This window comes from Grammomys surdaster, unplaced genomic scaffold (assembly GCF_004785775.1).
Source record: "Grammomys surdaster isolate TR1022 unplaced genomic scaffold, NIH_TR_1.0 130, whole genome shotgun sequence".
Lineage (NCBI taxonomy): Eukaryota > Metazoa > Chordata > Mammalia > Rodentia > Muridae > Grammomys > Grammomys surdaster.
The window spans coordinates 9,672,010-9,692,971 of NW_021604588.1; the positions used below are offsets into that span (position 1 = coordinate 9,672,010).

The 20,962-nt window shown below is 41.1% G+C and overlaps 1 protein-coding gene across 3 annotated transcripts in view; it reads left to right on the forward strand.

Moving 5' to 3' along the window:
* The first annotated feature begins 271 nt into the window (after positions 1–271).
* Nme7 (NME/NM23 family member 7) overlaps positions 272–20,962 on the forward strand; it is a 137,737-nt gene continuing 117,046 nt past the window's right edge. Inside the window, exons 1-3 of one of the 3 annotated variants that reach the window (XM_028758621.1) lie at positions 272–354; positions 662–852; positions 5,750–5,835. In XM_028758621.1, the coding sequence (XP_028614454.1) occupies positions 5,776–5,835 (60 nt within the window). In that variant the 5' untranslated portion in view covers positions 272–354; positions 662–852; positions 5,750–5,775. The remainder of the gene's footprint in view (positions 355–661; positions 853–5,749; positions 5,836–20,962) is intronic. The other 2 variants (XM_028758627.1, XM_028758634.1) reach the window with 2 other exon arrangements.

A 20,962-nucleotide genomic window follows, 5' to 3' on the forward strand; every position in this document is an offset into this window, starting at 1 on the left:
ACTATGTATCGGCTCAGAAAGCGAAAAGTGGAAGATATCTACTTTTTAAAAACTGTACCAATAGATGAAGCAAGTGGTATAAAGGCTTAAACTTCCGGGTCACTACCAACCAGACGGAAGTGAATTCGTTGGAACGCGTTGCCCCAGGCGATGAGGCAATGGGTGCGTCTTTGAGTGAGTGGGCGGGACCTAATTGCTCCCAACCAATGGAAATGAAGCAGCTTCGAGGCGGAGTCTCCGGTAGAGGCTGGAGGAAGGCGGGGCTTGCGTTGCCAGAGTAACCGGATCATTCGTGGTGGTGTTGTCTTCCTGTGTACAGATACCTATTTCCTGTGCTGAGATCCACAAACTATGGTGAGTGTTACCGGAGGCTCTACGAAAGGCTCCGAGACCCTGGTTACTGAACGTCCAAGTCTTTGGGCGATTGAGCATCCCGCCTTTCTTCATCGCCTTATCTCCTTAGGAGCAGTTCCTTCTGCCTCTGCTCTACCCTTTTCTTCCAGTACCCTAATTTCCATTTTAGCGCCACTAAGACATCAATCTAGAGAGTAATGTAACAGAAAGTAAATGAGGATAATTTGGAATCTAAGAAAACCCTATGAGACATTATTTTGAATAAACATTTATAAGTTTGCATTGTTCATCTTTTTTATTTTTCAAGCTTGCAAGCCCATAACGACGTGGTGCTGCCTCAACACTAACCTGGGTCTGAATCTCCCTGAATCCTGGAGTCTGTTCTCCCAAGCGATGGAATTCTGCCTTGCATCTCCTACCGGGACCGTCTGGTAATAGATGTCTGCTGGCTCAGCTTCTAGTTCATTTCATACTTTCCAGATCTCTGTGTTTTAGCAGGTATGTCTTTCAGGATTACTTGGAGAGCTTCTAGCATCCACCAATACCACCACAAATTATGACTGACTAGGAATGGGGCTTGATAATTTGCATTTTTGTAAGTCTTTAGATGATGTTAATGCACCCACTGCTTCAGTGCACAGAGTTCTAGTTAACTCATCTCTAGCCATCGCAGCACTTGTGCGTGGTGGACGGGACGTAGCCAGAGGTTGCCTTCAGATGGGTATAGCTGTGACTTAGCCAGAGACATCCCCACATCCCAGGCTTTCTCATAGAAGCTCAGCAGTCCTTTTTGTTATCCAATCTGGTCCTTTTTCCTGTAGAGAACGATACAAACCTTTACTTCACAAACCCTGTCTCTCTTCTTCCTCTTTTCTCCTTTCTAGGCACTTGAGAGAATCTAAGAGGCAATGCATTTAGTATTAGATTCCAAATAATCAGTGATTTCAACCATTCTGTAGCTTGTATTTCTATTTTAAAGAAGGAAGTGTCAAAGTGACCATTCATCTGATTTGCTCTTGATCCATTTGTGGCATGAAGTTAGTTAGCATTTGATCTATTCTTTGTGTGTGTGTGTGCATGTGTGTGTGTGTGTGTGTGTGGTGTATGCTGATTGCTGATTATTTCGCAAGTACATTTCTTACTGTGATTCATGATTCATCAAAATCAAAACTTGGTCTTAGGGCATGAAGAGTGGAATTCCCTGGGTGTGCAGGTTTTCTCTGGGTGTGCAGGTTTTGGTTGTCCTTTTCTGGCTGTTTTTAGTTTCTATAGTAACTTCCATGGGTGTTGATGAGGTGTAGTTTTCTCCAAGGCTCTTATATTGCCTTTGTTATGCTGCAGCAGCAAATTATTCTCTAGAAATATTCTTTACTTCCAAAGAGGCAAACCTCCATTGCTTTCTGCAAACAGCCTAAATGACTTCATCTTGAAAACTGTGGCTATTTAAGGATGCTCTGTTAGTCACATGTAGGACATTACAGCCATTGCTGTGTCCCCTTCACCTCACGTCTATTTCCTGGTACTGAGACTGGCCTGCTGCTGCTGCTGTCATCTCGACTGTGTCGCCTTGCAGTTGTTTCTCTATTCTTTACATGTACTTCTGTATGCATGTGTAACGGCTGAAGGCCTCTCAGATGAATTTAAGCTTAATTTAATCCTTATCCACAGACCTAATGAATTCACATTAAGTGTGTGTGTGTGTGTGTGTGTGTGTGTGAGGGAGAGAGAGAGAAAAAAAATTATGTATAAAACAACTTATTCTGTTGTAGAAATGTAGAAAACTACTTTTGTCACTGTCTTAGTTAGGATTTCTATTTCTGCACAAAACATCAGGACCAAGAAGCAAGTTGGGGAGGAAAGGGTAAGCCATGGAGGGGTGCTGCTTACTGGCTTGTTTCCTGTGGCTTGCTCAGCTTGCTTTCTTATAGAACCCAGGACCACCAGCCCAGGGTGGCACCACCCACAGTGGGCCTTCCTCTACTGATCACTAATTGAGAAAATGCCTTACAGCTGGATCTCATGGAGGCATTTGCTCAAGGGAGGCTCCTTTTTCTGTGATAACTCCAGCTTGTGTCAAGTTAATAACACAAAACCGTTCAATACAGTCACTTTTGTAGATTTTAGTATATAATAGTGAAAAAATATAAATACATCTAAACTTCACTACCTGTTTACAGTCATCATCATTATTATTATTTGGCAAAGCATCCTAGGCACATACTTGTGTATGTGTACATATACATACACATTTATACATATATATACATATACACACATATATGTATATGTCATGCAAATATGATTCTACTGTATATATTGTTTTAAAGTATGATTTTCCTCATGTAGCTTACCATGTATGTTCTTCTCTGGCTGAGTTTTATGAATTCCAGTTTACTTTTTTATTTTCTGTGATTGAGCCAATCCATGTTTTAATCTGTCTTGTTAATCACTCTAATAAATACCTCTTATTTATCAATACCATCCATTGTTTCTTTAGAGAATTAGAAAGGTAATAACTAAGTGTAGGGTCACATGTGTTTTTGAGATTTTGATATGCTGTCAAGTTAACCCCAGAAAAGTTTTACCAATGTCTACTCTGCCAGCAGAGTACCAGGGTTCCTGCTTTCCTCACCCTCAGAGCTGTTGTTTCTGTACATCTGTACATATAAACACCTAACACTAGAGTTGATCTTTTACTAAGAAGGCCCTTGCTTTTCTCACAATGTTGAGAAAGATCACAAATTCCTCCATGTTCATAAATGAAAGTAATTGCTAATATTTACCTGTATTTTTTTATATCTCTCATGAAGCGTTGGAATTTGAAGTGTACTGCCTGTATATCGTGAGGACACCAAAAGCTGGCTTCAAACACCCTTTCTCATGCAGATGGCTAGTCCTCTCTTTTCTAGCTGTTTGGAAGTGGCCGCTTGTTGCTGCTTGTGGCAGCCCCTCCTGTGGATCCAGAACCTGAGTTTCCCAATCTCTGGTGCTATCCTGGTTTGAGCACTTATCAATGAGGCAGGCGCTGTGGTATTTTTGGGGCCTTCGACTTCTCATCCATAAAGTCAGAAAGCTGCTTTTTATTCTGATTACCTTAGGACACTTTTATGAGGGTGGAATAGTGAATGTCTATAAAAGTAATTCATAAACTGCAATGTACTATATATATGGAATATATTGTTTTCATATTAACTAGATTGGTTCCTAATGAGAAGGGGAAATAGTTGGGGTAAAGGAAAAGAGATTTTTTTATCTAAAATAAGCTTCAGAAATCACTATTTGAAGTTGCCAGGATTCTTGACTACTTTTACTATTGAGAAATTTACTTTTGTATATTAAGTTAATTGTACTTCAAGTTCTCTTACAGATTCATTTTCCCAGTGGAAGCAGTTAGAGGCCAGAGAAAAGAGAGGAGAGGTTGAGAACTAGGAGGACTTGGTCTCGAGTTCAGTTTTAAGAGCCCAGAGGGTGCATGGATGGCCACACACCCACTAGTGAATGGGCACCACAAATTGGACTTGGTGTGCTACGAAAAGAAAAGGGAACGGAGGCTGAGAGGGGCTGGGAGCTGGGGGGTTGATCTGGGAGGAGTTAGAGGGGGAAATGGAGAATCAATATAATCAATATATGCTGTATGAAATTGTCATAGAATAATAATTGAAATATATTTTAAAAGAATACATTTGGTTTTGGGGGCTAGGGCAGCTAAACAGGCCTGATTTTATCAGGCCTCACATCTGATATCCATGAATTTCTACTCAGTTTAAATGGGTTAATTGCGAGTATTTGCTTCTGTGGCTTGTAGTTCTTGGTTTTAATTTTCAGTGACATTTGATTGTGAATATACATCAAGAGTGTTCAGACCTCATCCGTTTCTTGCTACTTGGGTTCAGAAATATGGCTTTACAAAAAATGACAATCTCTCCATTTAGTGGCAAGTTCACCTCTGTTGTTTGTGGCAATCATTGTTTTGTTAAGTAACTTACTACATTTTACCATGTACATTCAAAACTTAAAAGATAATTAAACCCCTTTGATATCTAAATACCTTTCATAATTGTGGTTTTATGCGAAGGGAGCGTGGCTTTCATAATATAACCAGTTACCTCTGTAACAGGGAGCTTCATGAGGTTTGTGATTTGTTTTGTTTTACAATATCCTTTATACATAGGATATAATACATGCCACTGAAATACAAAATGAACTTGAAACATTAGAAATGGACACAGGGCATAGACTCCTTACAGTGTAATACATACATGAGATAAAAACATAACCCTAACTTTTTAAAAGCAGACAGCATAGAGATCACTTTCTTTAAGGAGCTCATAGTGAGTCTTTTGAGTCTTATTTTAATGAACACTAAAAAGGAATCCAGTTTTCTTGTTTGTAGCCTATTATAGAGATACTGTTATAATTAAGTGATGTAATACTTACCTTAATGCTTTATATATTGTAAGCATATTAATCTTAGTTGTTATTACTGCTGTTCATCTTTTATTAGATTTTTGGCAGATATATATATGCACACATACATATACATCTTTCTGATTATTGTCGTGTTCACCTTCTCTTATCTCCCTCCTGCCACAATTACTAGTCCCCTTAGTCCCTTCTCTTCATTTATGTCATTTTGCTTTGTGACCCACTGAGTTGAAGACGAGCCACCTTTGTGACTAGGGATTTGTAGCTGTCCATTAGAGCTTGGTGGGCTCCTCAGTGGGTAAGTAACTGAAGGCAACATCTGGCTCTCCTCCAGAATCCATCAGTAGACCACAGTTCACCAGGGAGGGGGAGTGCCGCTCGGGCCCCTACCTCATGTATGGCTATGGCTGCCATTTGACCCAGTCTTGTTCAAACCCATTTGATGTGAGATATGATTCCACTGATGGAGTCATGGTCATGACAGTGTTTCATAGCACGTCTCACTGCACTGGGGCTTTTACATTCTCTCTGCAGCCAGTCGTATGAATGCCACCTTTAGGGTGGAGCACTTCATGATCACGTGTTCTCAGTGTCCTGAACGTGTCTGCATTCACCAATGCTCATTATAAGAAGTATTTCTCCGATTCAGAATGACAGTAGCATTTGTCTGTGGATATACATAAAAGGATTTAGAAGACAACTTGGCACTGTCGGGTTAGCTAACCAGCAGTAATAAGTTCCCCACTTGGTTGTTAAACCTCCTAACCCATGGGTCCTAACAGGGTTTACAGTGCCAGGCATGAATTCCCTCTTGGTAGGCAGGCCTGGAAACTGATCAGAGTGCTTGGTTTTCCCCCTTACGCTTGGGCTATTGCTGCAGTAATAAGCACATCTTGCCTGCGGGTTGGTATTATAGTTCATGGGATCATCATTTGGACATTGATGGTTACTGATGCCTTTTCTCCCCCAGCAGCAGGAGTTCCGTCCTCGGGCAGTATGAAAGCCGGTCAGCAGGGAAGAATTTCCAGTTTGGTTTCTCCATATCTTGCACCCAAGGTGTGTAGTGTCTTCAGCAATAGAGTCTTATCGACGAATTCTGGTGAACAACCAAGAGGAGTGACAAGAGCCGGTATTGTGTAGGGAGCCTCTGGGATCTCTCTGACCAACAGCATAAACGGAAGTATCCACATGTGTCGTGAAACTTTTGTTTAATAACCCCTGGCTATTAGGCACATATAGTAGACACACTGACAAGTATTAAGAGAAGTTTCAGAAATTGAGAAACACAGAGGAAAGACTAGTCACTATGAGATAACGTTAATTTTTGTTTATTGTTTTTTTCCAATGATGAAGACCAAACCCAGTGCCTTGTGCTTGCTAGACAAGTACTCTACTACCAAATCCCCAACCCAAGAAATGTTAATTCAAAATAACAAAGGTAGCTAACATTATAGCTTTTTCTGTGTTACTTTTATCCAGTGAGCTTTATGCTTTCTTTAACATATGAATATTTATAAATTCAAAGTGAAGCTTGTACATTTTAATGCCAACATCAGTCCCTAAATTTACCAGAAGGCATCTAGAGACAGCAGGACACTGTGTTGTTATGGATCAGTGCTAGAGTTCAGCCTTGTTATCTGTAATGAAGTACGTAATGGACTTTATTTCTCTCTTTTCTACCAGTGTTAGTTTTTCTCATTGAATCCTTTTTTATGAGTTATGAATGAGCATAAAAATAAAAACTTTGTATTTTGTATATCAACTATATCTATCCATCTATCCATCCATCTAAAATCTCTCTAGATAAACATGCTCTTTTTTTTTTTTGAGGCCCAGTCTGTGGTTTTAGACTTGCATATACTCCAGTCACCCATTCTTTCCTCTACCTGAAAATCTGCTTTTCTTCTATCCCTGTGCTCAGATGGCGCCTCAGTGGGAGGCACGGTGGCCCTGTCCACCCTTCTAAAGCAGCGTCTTGCTTCCTTTCTATCTCTTTTCATCTTAGTGCCTGACAAAAACATTACAAAGTGGCAGACGTTTCAAAAATAAGGATAGTTCTTGAAATTTTGTAGTTTTCCTCTTTTATGGCAGTTAGGAGTTTTAAATGATCCACAGTGTCTCTGGAGGGTGGTATTATATGCACAGAGAGGATAATTCTGCACACTTGGAGAGAGGACGGACATCTAAAGAAGAGTGCTGTGAAAAGATAGTTGAGAGGAAAGGAAAGCAAGTTGACTTTCTCCATGTATCTGCGCTAGTCATTTGCTAGAAAACATGGCAGAGAACGATTTCTTGTCGGGCCCACCTGGTACTGTGAAAATTAAAATTCTCCATCAGAAGCAGCAGATGTTTGTTCTGAAAGAAGTCTGGCTTCATCCATGCCCAGTCACTGTTAAATTTCTACTATGTGCTACTCACTGTTGTAGCCAGCCTTCAAACCCCTAAGAAACTAAAACAGCTGAGTTTGGAGAGATAGACAATTTTAGGGGGAAAGGATATGATATGATAGCAGGTATTACTAACCATGAGGAAGGAAGTACCTTGTAAGGCTGTGGAGTGAGGAATATAGAAAGGGCTGGTATTGGACAGTCAAGGAAGCCCCTTCTCATTCCCTCGAAGGAGAGTGGGCTGGTCAGAGAGAATGGTCTGTGTAAAGATCCTGGGGTAGTGACATATGGACTGAGCAGGTTGTGTGTGTATGCATAAGGACACACACGGATAACACTGATTAAAGGAAAGGATGCCATGAATTTGAAAGAAAGCAAGGGAGTGGTATACAGGATGGCCTAGTGGGGGGAGCGGGAAAGGAAAGATAATGTGATTACATTATAATGACAAAAATTAAAACAATTATAGGGGGGTGGGGGGTCATCTAGGACAGTGGTTCTCAACCTGTGGGTGCTGACCCCTTTGACAAACCTCTCTGTCTCCAAAAATATTTACATTACAATTCACATCAGCAGCAAGACTACAGTTGTGAAGGAGCAATGAAGACAATGTCATGGTTGGGGGTCACCACAGCATGAGGACCTGTATTAAGGGGTTGCAGCATCGGGAAGGTTGACTTAGCACTCTAGGGTACAGCCAGGCCAGTCAGACGCAGCCGTCTGAGGAACAGGATGGCAGTGGAAGTGAGGAAGTGCTGGACCTCGAGTGCTGAGACCCAGTGTGGCACGGCAGTGTAACGCCTTAGGATTGGAAGACACTTTGGGTTTTTCTAATTCTGATGATTCTGAAACTGAGACCTATTGTCACCTAATTCGAAGTAGACGAGAACTGTAAATTGTGGATAGCAGTAGGCCCATATAAAAGTATGCAGGGGGCCTGAGCGATGGCTGTCAGTTAAGAGCATGGGCTGCCCTTCCAGATGGCATGGGTTCGTTTCCCAGCACCACATGGCAGCTGACAGCCACCTCTAACTCCAGCTCTGCGGGATCTGACACCCTCTTCTGGTCTCCACAGGCACTGCCTGTGCCACAGAGACGCACATCATGTAGGCAAAACATCCATACACATACAGTAAGACGAAGTGAAATCTCAAAAGTGTATGGATTCATGTACACATTGAGGATAATAATCATTTCATAGAGGTTCCTTTGTTTTCTGCTGTTGTGATGGTGGTGGTGTGTGTGTATGTATTGGTTCTAGTGGAAACTATTAATTCATATACTTGATTGATATTTTTAAAAAAACATGTTCATGATCTGCTAATCTAGCCCAGTTCCCAAATTTCAAGATGAATAAGCTGAGACAGGCTTTGAGGCCGTATGCCTCATTGTAGCATTCCTGCTGTGTGCCCTCCCACCGGATTGTGTACACTTCCCTGTGTATACCCAGCTGACCCCGTCCTTAGTTCTAGTTTCTCAATGAAGGGAAGGAGTTAAAAGCTTTAGTCTACCATAGAGGAATAAATAAATAAGTAAAAATACATAAATAAGTAAAAAAACATTCAAGCAGCACTAAGTGGACTCAGCAGGTTGCATACATCTGTATATGTGTATATATGTATATATAATGTATATATAATGTATATATCTGTGTGTGCATATATATATTCGTATATATGTATGTGTGTATGTGTATGATAGTGACTAGAGAAAAGGGCCATGAGTTTGCAGGGTGGGATATGGAAGGATTAGCGAGAAGAGAGGGAGGGCAAAGTTATGTAATTATATTCCAATTTTTTAAAAGCGTTAATCAGCTCCACGTCGGCAGGTGCGTGGTATGTGACCACCCTTCTCTCCTGACTCGCCCCCCTTCCTGTTCCTCTTTCGTTCTTTAATGTCCTCTGTCTATACCTACGGAAAGATACCCCAAGTACAAAGATGAAAGTGGGAGAGAGAGACACCAACGTCCCAGAGGGAAAACTGACAAGTGTCTGAGTCTGAGAAGGAAGTAACTGTGTCTGCCCCTGCCAGTCACCCCTGCCCTTTCCAGGATCCCTCCGCCCTTTCTAGACCCGAGACTCCCAGAAGACTGGTGGTGTTGCACCCATTTCTGACCACAGGGATCGGGGACAGTCCTGTGTGCCCTGTCTCCTGGCTCTTGGAGGACTGAGAAGAGTGTGGTAGAGCATCGTTACTCCCTGTTCTCTGCAACTCTGCTTAAAAGACTGTGCTAATTACTGTGTATTATAGCTAAATTCTTATGAGGACAAATTTTAAAAATCCACATCTTCCAAAGAGGTTTAATTAAATGTTATGTAACTTTAGAGACCTTTCAAGGAGCTTGATGAAATGAATACAAAAGCTGAAAAAATTTTACACATACACACACATATACATACACACACATACACACGCACACACACTCAATCTTTATGCCACAAGGAAGTTATTCTTGAGGTAGCTAATGGAACTTTTATTTTTAAATTGCTTTCTTCTCATATAATTGACTTAGGTGTTAGGGGGCAGGTGAGGAGTCTGATATTCACCCTCCATGACAATAGGTGTTGAGACTGACAATTTTACCAGTGGCTAAAAAACAAGGCTTCAAACTTGCTTGAGAATAACCTGGGGAAATGACAACAAAATCAGATCAGGTCCCCTTCTTAGTGTGAGGGATTAGACATTGTTGGCCTGACCTGGCATGGAGACGGTAAGTAGAGCCAAAGACAACTTCCTTACCTTAGGAATCGGACAGGAGGGCGGCCTGGTGAGTCCCGTCTGTCAGCTACTGAGTGCTTCACTGTTTGCTGCTCTTTGTGTAGTAACAACCTGATTTTGTGAACACATCATGGTGATGTTGCAGCTCCACTGTGTAGCCCAGGTTGCATTTTTTATTTTTTTAATTTACAGCTCTGTATAATTTCTAGTGTGCCATAGTTAGAGTGAAGATGCTCAACGTTTTATTTTCTTTAATTCTAGGGAACGACTCTGCAGCTTTCATGTAGCTGTAGCTTTGTTTTTAAACCTTCAACTTCTAGAAGACAGAGTGAAACATACTGATTTTTACAAAAAAATTTCTGACTCACATGGTGCTGCTTGACTAGAACTTTTGCAGATTTGCTATGATTTAGCTCATAATCGCGGGACTAAATTGGTGAGCATGGAGAGTGGTTGGTTGTGTGACGACCCAGCTTTGGTTACATGTTGTAACCACACAGAGCACTAGGTGGCGCTCCTCCATCACTGGATGGCGTTTCTTCAGGCTGGCTGTCCTTTCTGGCTCTTTCTCAGTGCTTATTAATTTCATTGGTGTTCATATTGGTTTGCCCCTCAGATGCCACCATTGTAAAAGTCAGGAGTGCGCAGAACCACTGCTTATGTCTCATAAAGCAAAAATTTAAAAAAAATGATGATTTTTTTCTGTTGGATTAAACTTGAAAATGCTGCTTGTCTTACAAAAAAAGGTAAAGCTACAACATTAAATAATATCTGACTTGTGTGAAGCTATCTAGGCAAATGCATGAAAGAAAATTCTGTCCTAATAAGTATGTCTTCAGGCAGACTCTGGCAATCAGTGTTGTTGACACATGCTGACATACACAGGCTTTTATCACTATGCAGGGATGTCTGTGTTCATAGCTGCTTGATTCCTGTCCGTTTACCATCAACACACCATCTTCTCCAGTAATGAATATTCAGACACCCTTTGCTCCTGGCAGAAATGCAGATAGAGTCGGGAGTGACTTGTGGCTAATGCCCAGTGGTGATTGTCGAGGTGCATGCAAGTCCACGTGTGCATTTGGTTTCTGCAGCATTTGGCACACAAAAGAGGAAAAGCACCATCCCAGAACTGACCTGCGTGTCAGATCTGCCTGCCTTTGTTCCCACACCTAAGGCTGTGTCTTGCTGTGTGCATTCTTGCAGTGGGCTTTGCAGGGTTGGGGATGAGCCGCAGGTACCCTCATTGCAGGACACATTTTCTAGCCAATGGAAACAATGTTCTGAGAAGAGCACAGTCTTCTCTATATGCACAGACGTTAGACACGTTTGTCAATGACACTGTTTATCTATGCTGCCAACCCCTAGAGAGAAAAATGAATAAACGAGTAGCCTAGGAAGGACTGAACTTGCTAAGTGTCAAAGTCAGTTTAAGCGGCACAGTGGGGACAGGATCCCTTCCCAGTGTGTCTACCGTCCCTACACCAGCTTCAGGTTGTGGTGCCTTTTTGTTTTTTGAACTTGCCAAACTCCACCTTCCCCATTATAGCGCTACACCTTTTATCTCTTGAATAGTTCTCTCCTAGGTCTCTACATGACTGGCTCCTCCTTGTCCTGGTTCTGATATTGTCTTAGAGAGAGAGATCTTAACTGTCTCTCCTAGTTGAAGGTGGATTCCTTCTCTTATACCTAAAATTTATCACATAAAGCTATTCCCTTGTCCTTAGAGCATTTATTATGACAAGTATTATTATTATTTGTTTTACATTCTATGCAAAGTATGAGAAGAGTTAGAAAATGAGTAGTATGGTCTATATTACTAGAGTTCTGTCCATTTTGAACATTCTACGTGCCTGTTGTAGTGCCTGACAAAGAGAAGGCATTAATATTTATTAAGCAAATGAAATAAGTTCAAACTTTAAGAATGCCTCGCTTTCCCTTTGTTACTACCAGTGGATACGTACTGCTTATCAAAGTTATTCATATATTTACTCAAAAAGTATTCTGTTGCATTTTCTATATACAACTATATGCTATACATACACTATACATGTAGTCCTTTCAGATGCAGCCTTGAACCAAGCGGACGTTTTAGCAGGGGAGGGAACTCTGCAGTAAGCATCTGTTGCATGAAGACAGTAAGTGCTGTAGGGAAAACGGGTGATGCTGCTGTGAGCAGTGAGCTCTCCGGGTGGTGGATAGGATTTCGAGAGCGGTCTCTCTCAGAGAGAAGAAGATGAAAGGGGAGCAAGGTTGAGGATGAGGAAGAGTGAGCCATGGAAATGTTGGAGGGAAACTCTTTCCAGGAAGTAGGTAGGACCAGCGGTGGGAAGGCTCTTGGGTGCATACAAAGAATTATGTGGCTAGGGTCAAGTCCGCAAGAGTGACAGACGTGGGAGGCCATCACAGACAGGTAGTTAGAAGGCAGACGTCATCGGAGGGTTTGGTTGAAATGGAGGCACTCCATATTCGTGCACTAGAAGACTTGATGTTCCACTGGGGTAAACAGACTGAGTGCATTACCTGTTAAACTCCCAGAGGCTATTTTTGCAGAAACAGACATACTCATTCTACATTTGAGATGGTAACATGAAGTCCTGAGATTAGCCAAGGCAGTGTGTCTGTGTCATGAGTGGATGTGAGGAGGCCGGAGGTCAACACTGCATGTCTGTCTCATTTATGTCCCATCTTATCTTTTGAGTTAGTGTCTGTCACTGAACCTGGAACTCACTGAAAGGTTGGTTGGTTGGCTAGTGAGCCTCAGAGATCTATATACCCATCTCCACCTCCTCAGTGCTAGGATTCCGGGTATGTGCTGCCATTTCCGGTTATTTCACATGTGTGCTAGAAACCAAACTCAGCTTTTCATGCTTCCATGTTAAATGTTTTACCAACTGAGCTATCTCCTGAGTTCTAGCCAAGATAATTGCTTAAAAATAGGAAATTGGGAGATTTGCCCTTCCTGAATGAAAAAGGTATAAAGTTTCTGTTTTAGACAGTGGGATGCAGCCCAGGGATGGATGGGCTTCATGATGAGTGGAACGGAGTTCAGAGCCCAGAGGTAAACTCTTGGCAATAAATTGATCTTTAACAAAAATGCCAGCACCATTCAGTGAGGAAAAAGTGGTATTTGCAAGTTATTGCTGTAGTAATTGAATATTTGCAGCACAAGGATCAACTTAGACTCTTAGGTAACTCAAAGAAAGATCATAGACTCAAATATAAATCCCCAAATCAGAAATCTCTTACAGTGAAGCCTAGGTCTACATCCCTGCAGTATTGAGTCAAATAAGGCTTTCTTGACTATGACATCAAAGTCACAAGTCACCAAAAGTGCCGTCCCCTTGCCGGGGAAATGGTCTAGAACTGTGCATGTGAAGCAGGGGGCTTCTGACGTACCACTTGTAGATCCTAGCTGGACACAGGATGGATATCTGCGGGCAGGGGGCTTCTGACGTACCACTTGTAGATCCTAGCTGGACACAGGATGGATATCTGCGGGGAAGAAGCGTAATAAGGGCTGCGTTGCAAAGTATGGACAGAGTTAGAGAAACGGACAAGGAGCTGCAGGCAGCAGGAGGAGGGTCTGGCAAGAGCAGAGAGAACTGCCAGAGATGGGCCAGAGTGGAGGACTGTCTGACAGGAGCTATGGCGACAGTGGAGCGCAGCGGAGAAACGGGATCTGACTGGGAGCTGGGAAGTAAACATCTTACCCCAGCGTTCCTCCTTGATCTAGCCATTGTCTCCTCCCAGCAGATTCATGTGAAAGATGAAACATAAAGGAGTCTTTGGTAAAGTTCATGAAGGCCACTCTCTGCCCAGGCCCAGGCCTGACTGCAGGCTCTGACTGAGGATCTAGAGGGACGAATGGAAAAGGTCCAGCACATACATTTCCAGGCCTAGTGCTGTGGTGGTTAAAGAGAGGCATAGCTTTTCCCCTCAGTGTCCTTATGACCTTGATAGTTGCAGAGCTTAGACAGAATTTCTGTGGTATTTTCTCTGCTATCACATGGTTTGTGGCTGAACTGTAGTCAATTCTGTAATTAAATATTGAATATAAATAGTATATAATTACTTTAGAACTATTGTGCTACATATATTTAGATCCAGAAGTTTTGTTTTTGTCTCAAATCCATTTCTTCTCTTAGGTTTGAGCTTAGTTAATGTCAAGCATTCTCTAAGGGTAGTCTTTGCCCTGGTTTTACCTAACACCACGTCCACTGCGTTCTGTAAGGTGCTAGCCAGGGGACATAGGTAAGGGGCCAGCCAGAAAACATAGGTAAGGGGCCAGCCAGGGAACATAGGTAGGGCCTGGGGCAGAGGGGATCTTTAGATTCTTTCCAGAAAAACATAACAAACTTTTTTGAACCTTTTAGAATATTGAATATTTGATTTTTGCTATTTTACCAAGATCTATCTGTCGTACATGTATTTCCTTCTTTGGATCTTTATTTCAGTATTTGTTTGCTATTTCAAAGGTCTCAGAACTACACATGCTAGTAAGGACTTTGAAAAGAAATGATACTCACTATCTTTTAGAAGCCTATAATCTGGTTATAAAGAGAATTTTAATTGTACAAGCATACCAGATGACAAGCCAGTGCTATACTGTGGGAAATTCGTCTGTCCCACAAGGAAACAAGGGTCCTTGTAAAACAGAGCTGTGGAACAAGTCACAGAGCTCTTGCCAAGTCACTTGTATGCACTTCTGTTGCCTCATTGTTAATGTCCCTTTGATATCTGGGCCTCTGTGAAAACTGAATCACAAGTCCAGAAATACCGACTTCCCGATGGTGTGGGAAGACTTGATAGCAATTGTGTTTGCTTTAAGATGTCTGAGGCAGGTTTGCCCTTGATTTTCAGAGAGCTTTCCTTTAATACAAGCCTGTATTAAGTGATCGCAGAAGTCGAGATTTTTTTAAAAAGGATGGAGCTCAAGAAGAAGACGGTTTGAAAACAAAACCCCTTTTCTAGACGGGTGCTCACTGTGGCCCTGGTTCTTTTCCTTTTCTCCCCTCGGCTCTTTAAGAAGTGTGAGCATTCCTTCGCATCACAGTCGGGGGAACACACCACGAGCTTGTATACTGAGATTTTGGTTTGGTTTGGTTTTCTGACTTTTTGAGATAGTTGTCTTAGTAGATAGCCCAGGCTGGCCTGGAACTCCCTGTGAAGCCCAGGCTGGCTTTGAACTTTTGATCTTCCTGCCTCTGCCTTCAGGATATTGCTGTCATGCTTTTGTTTAAACCATAAAAATGCAAACTGGTCCTGAACTGGAGCGCTTTCTCCTCGGCTCCCCCAACGTTTGGATTTTAGGAGAGCATCTTGTAAAGGCCAAGTATAAAACAATTTGCTTAAATTCTGGCTTGGTTGCTGTGTTTCCATTCCTTGGGCTTATTGTGTTGTATCTAAGGTACGAACTACTGGCTTAGCCACTGACTGTGCCTGGTAATAAATTTTTAATGATTCACTATGTTCTCGGAATGTTCAGGGCAACACGAAGTTTGTTCTTCGGCAACCACTTTTTACTCTCCCTTACTGGAATCGGCTGGCTGGAGTGGGCAGGTCTCAGGTGCCACAACTTCAGATGCAGCTGGGTAAAGCTGTTCAGGGCGGTTACTGGCACAGACAAGAGGCTCACACTAGTTTAATAGCCTGTTGAACTGTAACCTTTATTGCCTCAGAGTTTAATGAAGTCACGCGGTAGCTGATATTTATTCGTTAAGTCAGATAAAGAGCTAGTGTTGATTCTAAATATGCAGATTCTGAGAATCCGAATTTTAGTTAGTTCACGACATTGCTCCTGGATGCAGTATATCTATCCATTTGGGTATGATATAAACAAGAAACATTTATGTCTTGCTACCTCCTGTAAAATATTTTACTTGAAATACAGCAATACAATGCTAATGTGTAATAAAATATGTGTACATTCAGTGTTGTTAGACTTGTGTCTGAGAACATAGCCGAATTTATGTTGCTGGGTTGCTGTTTATGCTGTAGTGGAGGATTAAGGTGACAGGGTATAGTTGCTGGAACTGAAGATGTAAGTGTGTGTGCGTGTGCGTGTGTGCATGTGTGTACTGTATAGGTCAGAGGACCACTCTCTAGAGTCATTTCTCTTTCTTTTGTGTGGGTCCCGGAGCTGAAACTCAGTTCAACAGACCTTGCTGCCAAGCTCCTTATGTGCACCAAGCATTTCACCGTTCTTAAGACCGTGGTTAGGAGCACGTGTTCTGAATCTAACTGCTTAGCTTCACCGTTGTTCCCAGGCTGTGGATTCGTCTGTAAAGGAAAAATTGTCCTACTCTGTAGATAAAGTGAAGTCTCAGGCCAGTGCCTGACTGACAGTGCTGCTCCTTCACACTCTGGCTTCTTACACTGTGTACTGTAAGGATTTGCTACATGTGTGGGTATCATGGTTCTGATGTCTTAGCTGCGGGAATTGCATCATAGAGTTCACAGGATTTGCCATAGAATTATGTGTAAGGGAAGACGTTGATCCATATTTTGGAATAAATAATGATGACATGAATTGAGTATCCAGTTAGCTATGGTCTGTGTTTAAGCAGAAAGAGGTGAAGTTGACATTGAGTTCTTATAAGAAAAGTTGATGTGGAGGCAAAACAATCCATTTACTCTCTAAACTATTTTAATCTCACATTTCTATTGGAAAACTGCGCTTAGTTGGAATTATGTGTAAAGTTATTTGTATACAATATTAGTATATTGCATTATAAATCATCTGTAGTAATAAAACACTAATGAGCTAGTGTAAAACTAAAAGATAGAAATATCGATACCTTTGCTCTTCCTTCAGCAGATCCAATACTTCCCGGGTTATTGGCTTAGGAAAGGTCATCTTATCTGGCACTTCATCAGTAATTTGCTGTGTGTAGTTTTTTATTCTGGATAATGACAGCTTAGGGTTAGCAAAAGGATTGTGTAATAACACGGCAAAACCATCCAGTGCCCCTTCGTATATCAGGAGGGCTCAGAGTTGCTGACATTATTGGGAGGTAGTGGAAACTTTTTGAGAATGTTCAAGAAATTCATAACTTTTGTCGTTTTTGACTTTTAAAATAATTTTGAATGCTAGCAATGCATCTTCTCTTGGTTAAGAGTACGCTCCTTCAGCCGTCTTAGTCAGCCTTATGAATGTTCACTTCCCGTCCTGGATGCCCAACCCATCATATTTGTGTGTAAGTAGCACTCAGTATTTCTCTTTGAACAGTGACCCTTTGTGCGTATATAATCATTAAATGTTCAAGCAGCAGCGTTAGTGTTTCCCACCTTCCCGCTCTCAGGCACTGCACCAGGCATACGTTAGGTGAGAGGTATGTGATTTCAGTGAGTTTTAATGGATGAATTTTTTTTTGAAAAACAGGTTAGTTAGGATAGTACTCTCAGTTACTAGTTTAAGGACAAAAATTCCCAAGTATTGTTCCTCTGGATACATTCCACAGTAACTATTAGAGCTATGTCCTAGGATTCTGTGTCAGTAAATTCTTCAAGATGAAATGAAGACATTTCCAAACATCTGCTGTAGTTTTGAATCTACATTGCTACACTTTGCTGCACACTGTTTGTATTTTTTTGCTCTTTTTTTGGATGCCTTTTTATCCCGTGAACTAAGTTTCACTTGCTGGCTTCATATAATTTTGAATCAAACTTAGGCAATGATGTCCTTCGTAAGGCCTTTTGTTTTATCAAACACATCATGTCCTTTAACTAATTTATTCCCCATTGTCTTTTTCTGTCTTTCTTTTTGCCTTCCTGTTCTTTCAGTTTCTAAATAGTTCCTTTTCTACAGAGAGAGAGAGAGAGAGAGAGAGAGAGAGAGAGATCTAAGTTCCACATAAGAATGAAAAAAAATGCAATGTTTGTTTTTCTGGTTCTGGCTTGTTTGCTGTTATGTGATGGTCTCCAATCTCACCCAGCAAGCAACATAATTTTACTCTTCTCTATGAGTAAAACTTCATGTGTATTCATACTTCATTAAGTTTATTGATTTATTGGTTGAGGGACACTAGACTGATTCTGTCTCTTGGCTGTTGTAAATGATGCCACAATGAACACCATAGTCATGGGCTTTTATTTGTTTGTTTACTTGTTTTCTGTCTTGCTTTCTGAGACAAGGTGTGATTGCATGGCCTCTTGGAACTTGGCTTTGTAGCCAAAGGTAGCTTGTAACCCACAGATCTCCATGCCTCCTAACTGCTGGGATTAAAGGCTTGTATCATCACTCCTGATAGAGCAGGTAGTGTGTAGATTCAGATTTCTTTTTGTATCTTAAATAACGTTTGCAGAAACATTGAAAGTAAGAACAGATCTGAGCCGCTCTTCCTAGGATGGAGGCCCAGCCGATGGTCCACACTTAGTGACGGCTCATCTCTTCTTACAGCTGTATCCTGTTTTCTCCTGAGCACCGCGTAGGCAGGCTCTTCTTCCCCTTCCCCATTCCTCTGTTGGCCCATCAGAACTCTTCACTCTGTTTTCCTTTTCCTCTTTTTGATTCAGGGCTTTTGGTATCTGGACAAAATACTGATTTTTGGCATCAGACACAACTTTGTTTGAAAGTCTGAATCTGGCTATGACCAGCTGTTTGACCCAGTAAAGATTGAACCTGTTTTCACGTAGGTAGAATGTAGGGAGAAGCGGAAACTGTGTGTATGTTTTGATGATTATTAGCTGCATACATATAGAAACAACTGCTATAGTGTTAGCTGATTTCATTCTACCTCCACCCCCACACTTAATATAATATTTGATTCTAATCCCTTGGAGAAATAAATAAGATTTTAAGAGATTTGCTAACATAATAATAGTTTATAGAGCACTAAGTATCCTAATAAAAGCAACCAAGTATAAGCAGTAGACCTCACTGGTTTATTAAAGGTACTGGTAGTTGGTACCCTCATCCCAAAACAATAATATCCTCCCTCCTCCCCTCACTCGGGTTCGTCCTCCTTTGATTGCATTTATGAGGTTTTGGCCCCTAAGAGTGATGCTGTCAGTATGTTGCTAGACTTACTCCTTATTTTGAATTTTACTCTGCTCTCTTGAGGCTTCACCGGAATATTGGGTCCTGGGAAAGCATAAGGAATTTTAATTAGGGGTTTTGTTACATCAGAAAAGTGTAGTAACACAGCTTGTCTTGAGAAATGTTGTAATTTATAATGGCTAACTCAAGAGACGGAATTAATCTTCCACGGGGATGAGCCCCCTAATTGCTTATCCAATGCCAAGTGGTCAACCCGAAAATCGTATAGAGACAGTAACACTTGAGTGACCTTGGCAGCTTGTGTTTATCATAGATGTACATACGTAACAAGAATAATGAAAGGAAAAAGGATACAATTTGAGAGCTATTGGGAGCTGTTGGAGGAAGAAGAATGATGTAATGTTTAATTTAAAAATTATAAAAATAGATAATTTGTAATGCAGCAGTTCCTTAAGATTTTACTTCACTAGTGAGCCATTAAATGGAAAATCCAGCAGTTTATTTGAAAAGAATTTTGCTTGCTTTATGTTTGATACCAGAAATCCTTGGACTGAAATGCTGTACATATTTATTCCTTTTAAATAAAATATAAGTCATTTTGTCATAAGCCTTGATAGAGTTCTTAGGTTCCTGTTTGACCCTGCAAACCTAGTTGTAATAGTTTTTTAGTTTTAGAGTAGCTGTGTACCATTAGGCTCTCTGTTTTAGGCAAATACACAGATAATAAGTGTAGTATATAATATGACCTTAACGTTTATGCTGGGCCTGGTGGCATCTTTGTGTAACTCCGGCACTTAAAAGCTAGTGGCAGAAACTGTCAGCAGTCCCACTCTTGGCTATATGACTTAAGCTATATGAGGCCCTGTCTCTAAACAGTATATTTCAATTTAAAATCCATAAACAAAAATTACATTAACTATGTGAATGTGAAGGCTTTGCGTTTTCATAACACCGTTGATTTTTGTGCAAAGCCAAAACACAGTAGTTAATTTCTCATAGCTATAATTTGTTCATTGGAGTTTCATATTGGTTAGTGTTATTAATGATTTTTTTCAATATGAAATGCCTTGCCTATTTTGAAAGTTCAAAGTATAAAACAAATCATTACATAACCAATGGAATTATACAATTTAAAAAGAAAATTGCTACCCAATTATTAGACAGAATATCTATGATTGTCTGAGTGTCCCCCAGATGCATGGACAGAGCCTCCTTCAGTTTACCTGCTGCTATGTGTGACTGCAGCCCACAGCCTCCCAGGGTCTTATGCTCACGGAGCATAATTATATACAACTGGGAGGGGGGGTGCTCAGGAAGTAGCTGGAATCTCAGATGAAGATCTGATGTCCCTCCTCCCATTCTCCTTCTGTGAGGGAACATCAACAGGCCTCCTCATGGTGCTTGAGTAATCCCAGCTGCTCTGACTAATGAAGAGACGGTGTTATGTGGGAGCACAGTGTTCCGTGTCCACCCTGCTTCTGATGTAGCCTCTTTAAGAAACAGTCTTGGGCTTAGCTAGTGAGTGAGCCTGAATTTAATCTCACCACTACCAAAATCAAAACAATTTTTTAAAAACAGAATTTTTTAAATATAATGTAATGTTTGAATATTCTCTATAAAGTATTTCTGAGAGAAACTGAAATGTTCAGTGAAGATGGAATGAGATTATCCCTGTAACCATTGGGCACATTATGGAACTAACTCAAGGTGGCTATCCTTGAGTCCTATGAGAGTCAGTTTCTCCTGGAGTTCACCTGCAAGGCCAGATTGGAGAATGCAAATTGCAGCTTCTGGGTTTGGCTCAGTCACATGACAAGCTTTGTGATGTCATGCTAGTCATGTGTATCATCTGGAACTCAATTTCTCTATCTATGAAAGGAAGGGTTTGAACAAAATCAAGCCAAACATTGATATCACTTAGAAAATGAGAAATCATGTTTTGTTTTTTGATAGACATGGCTCAATAAAATTGAAAAGTAAAATTTTAAACATTTTGAAAATGAGTATGGTCTGGGAGTGTGTGTGTGACAGAAGACAGACAGAGATCAAGCTCTCTGAATATCTGTTGTTTTAACAG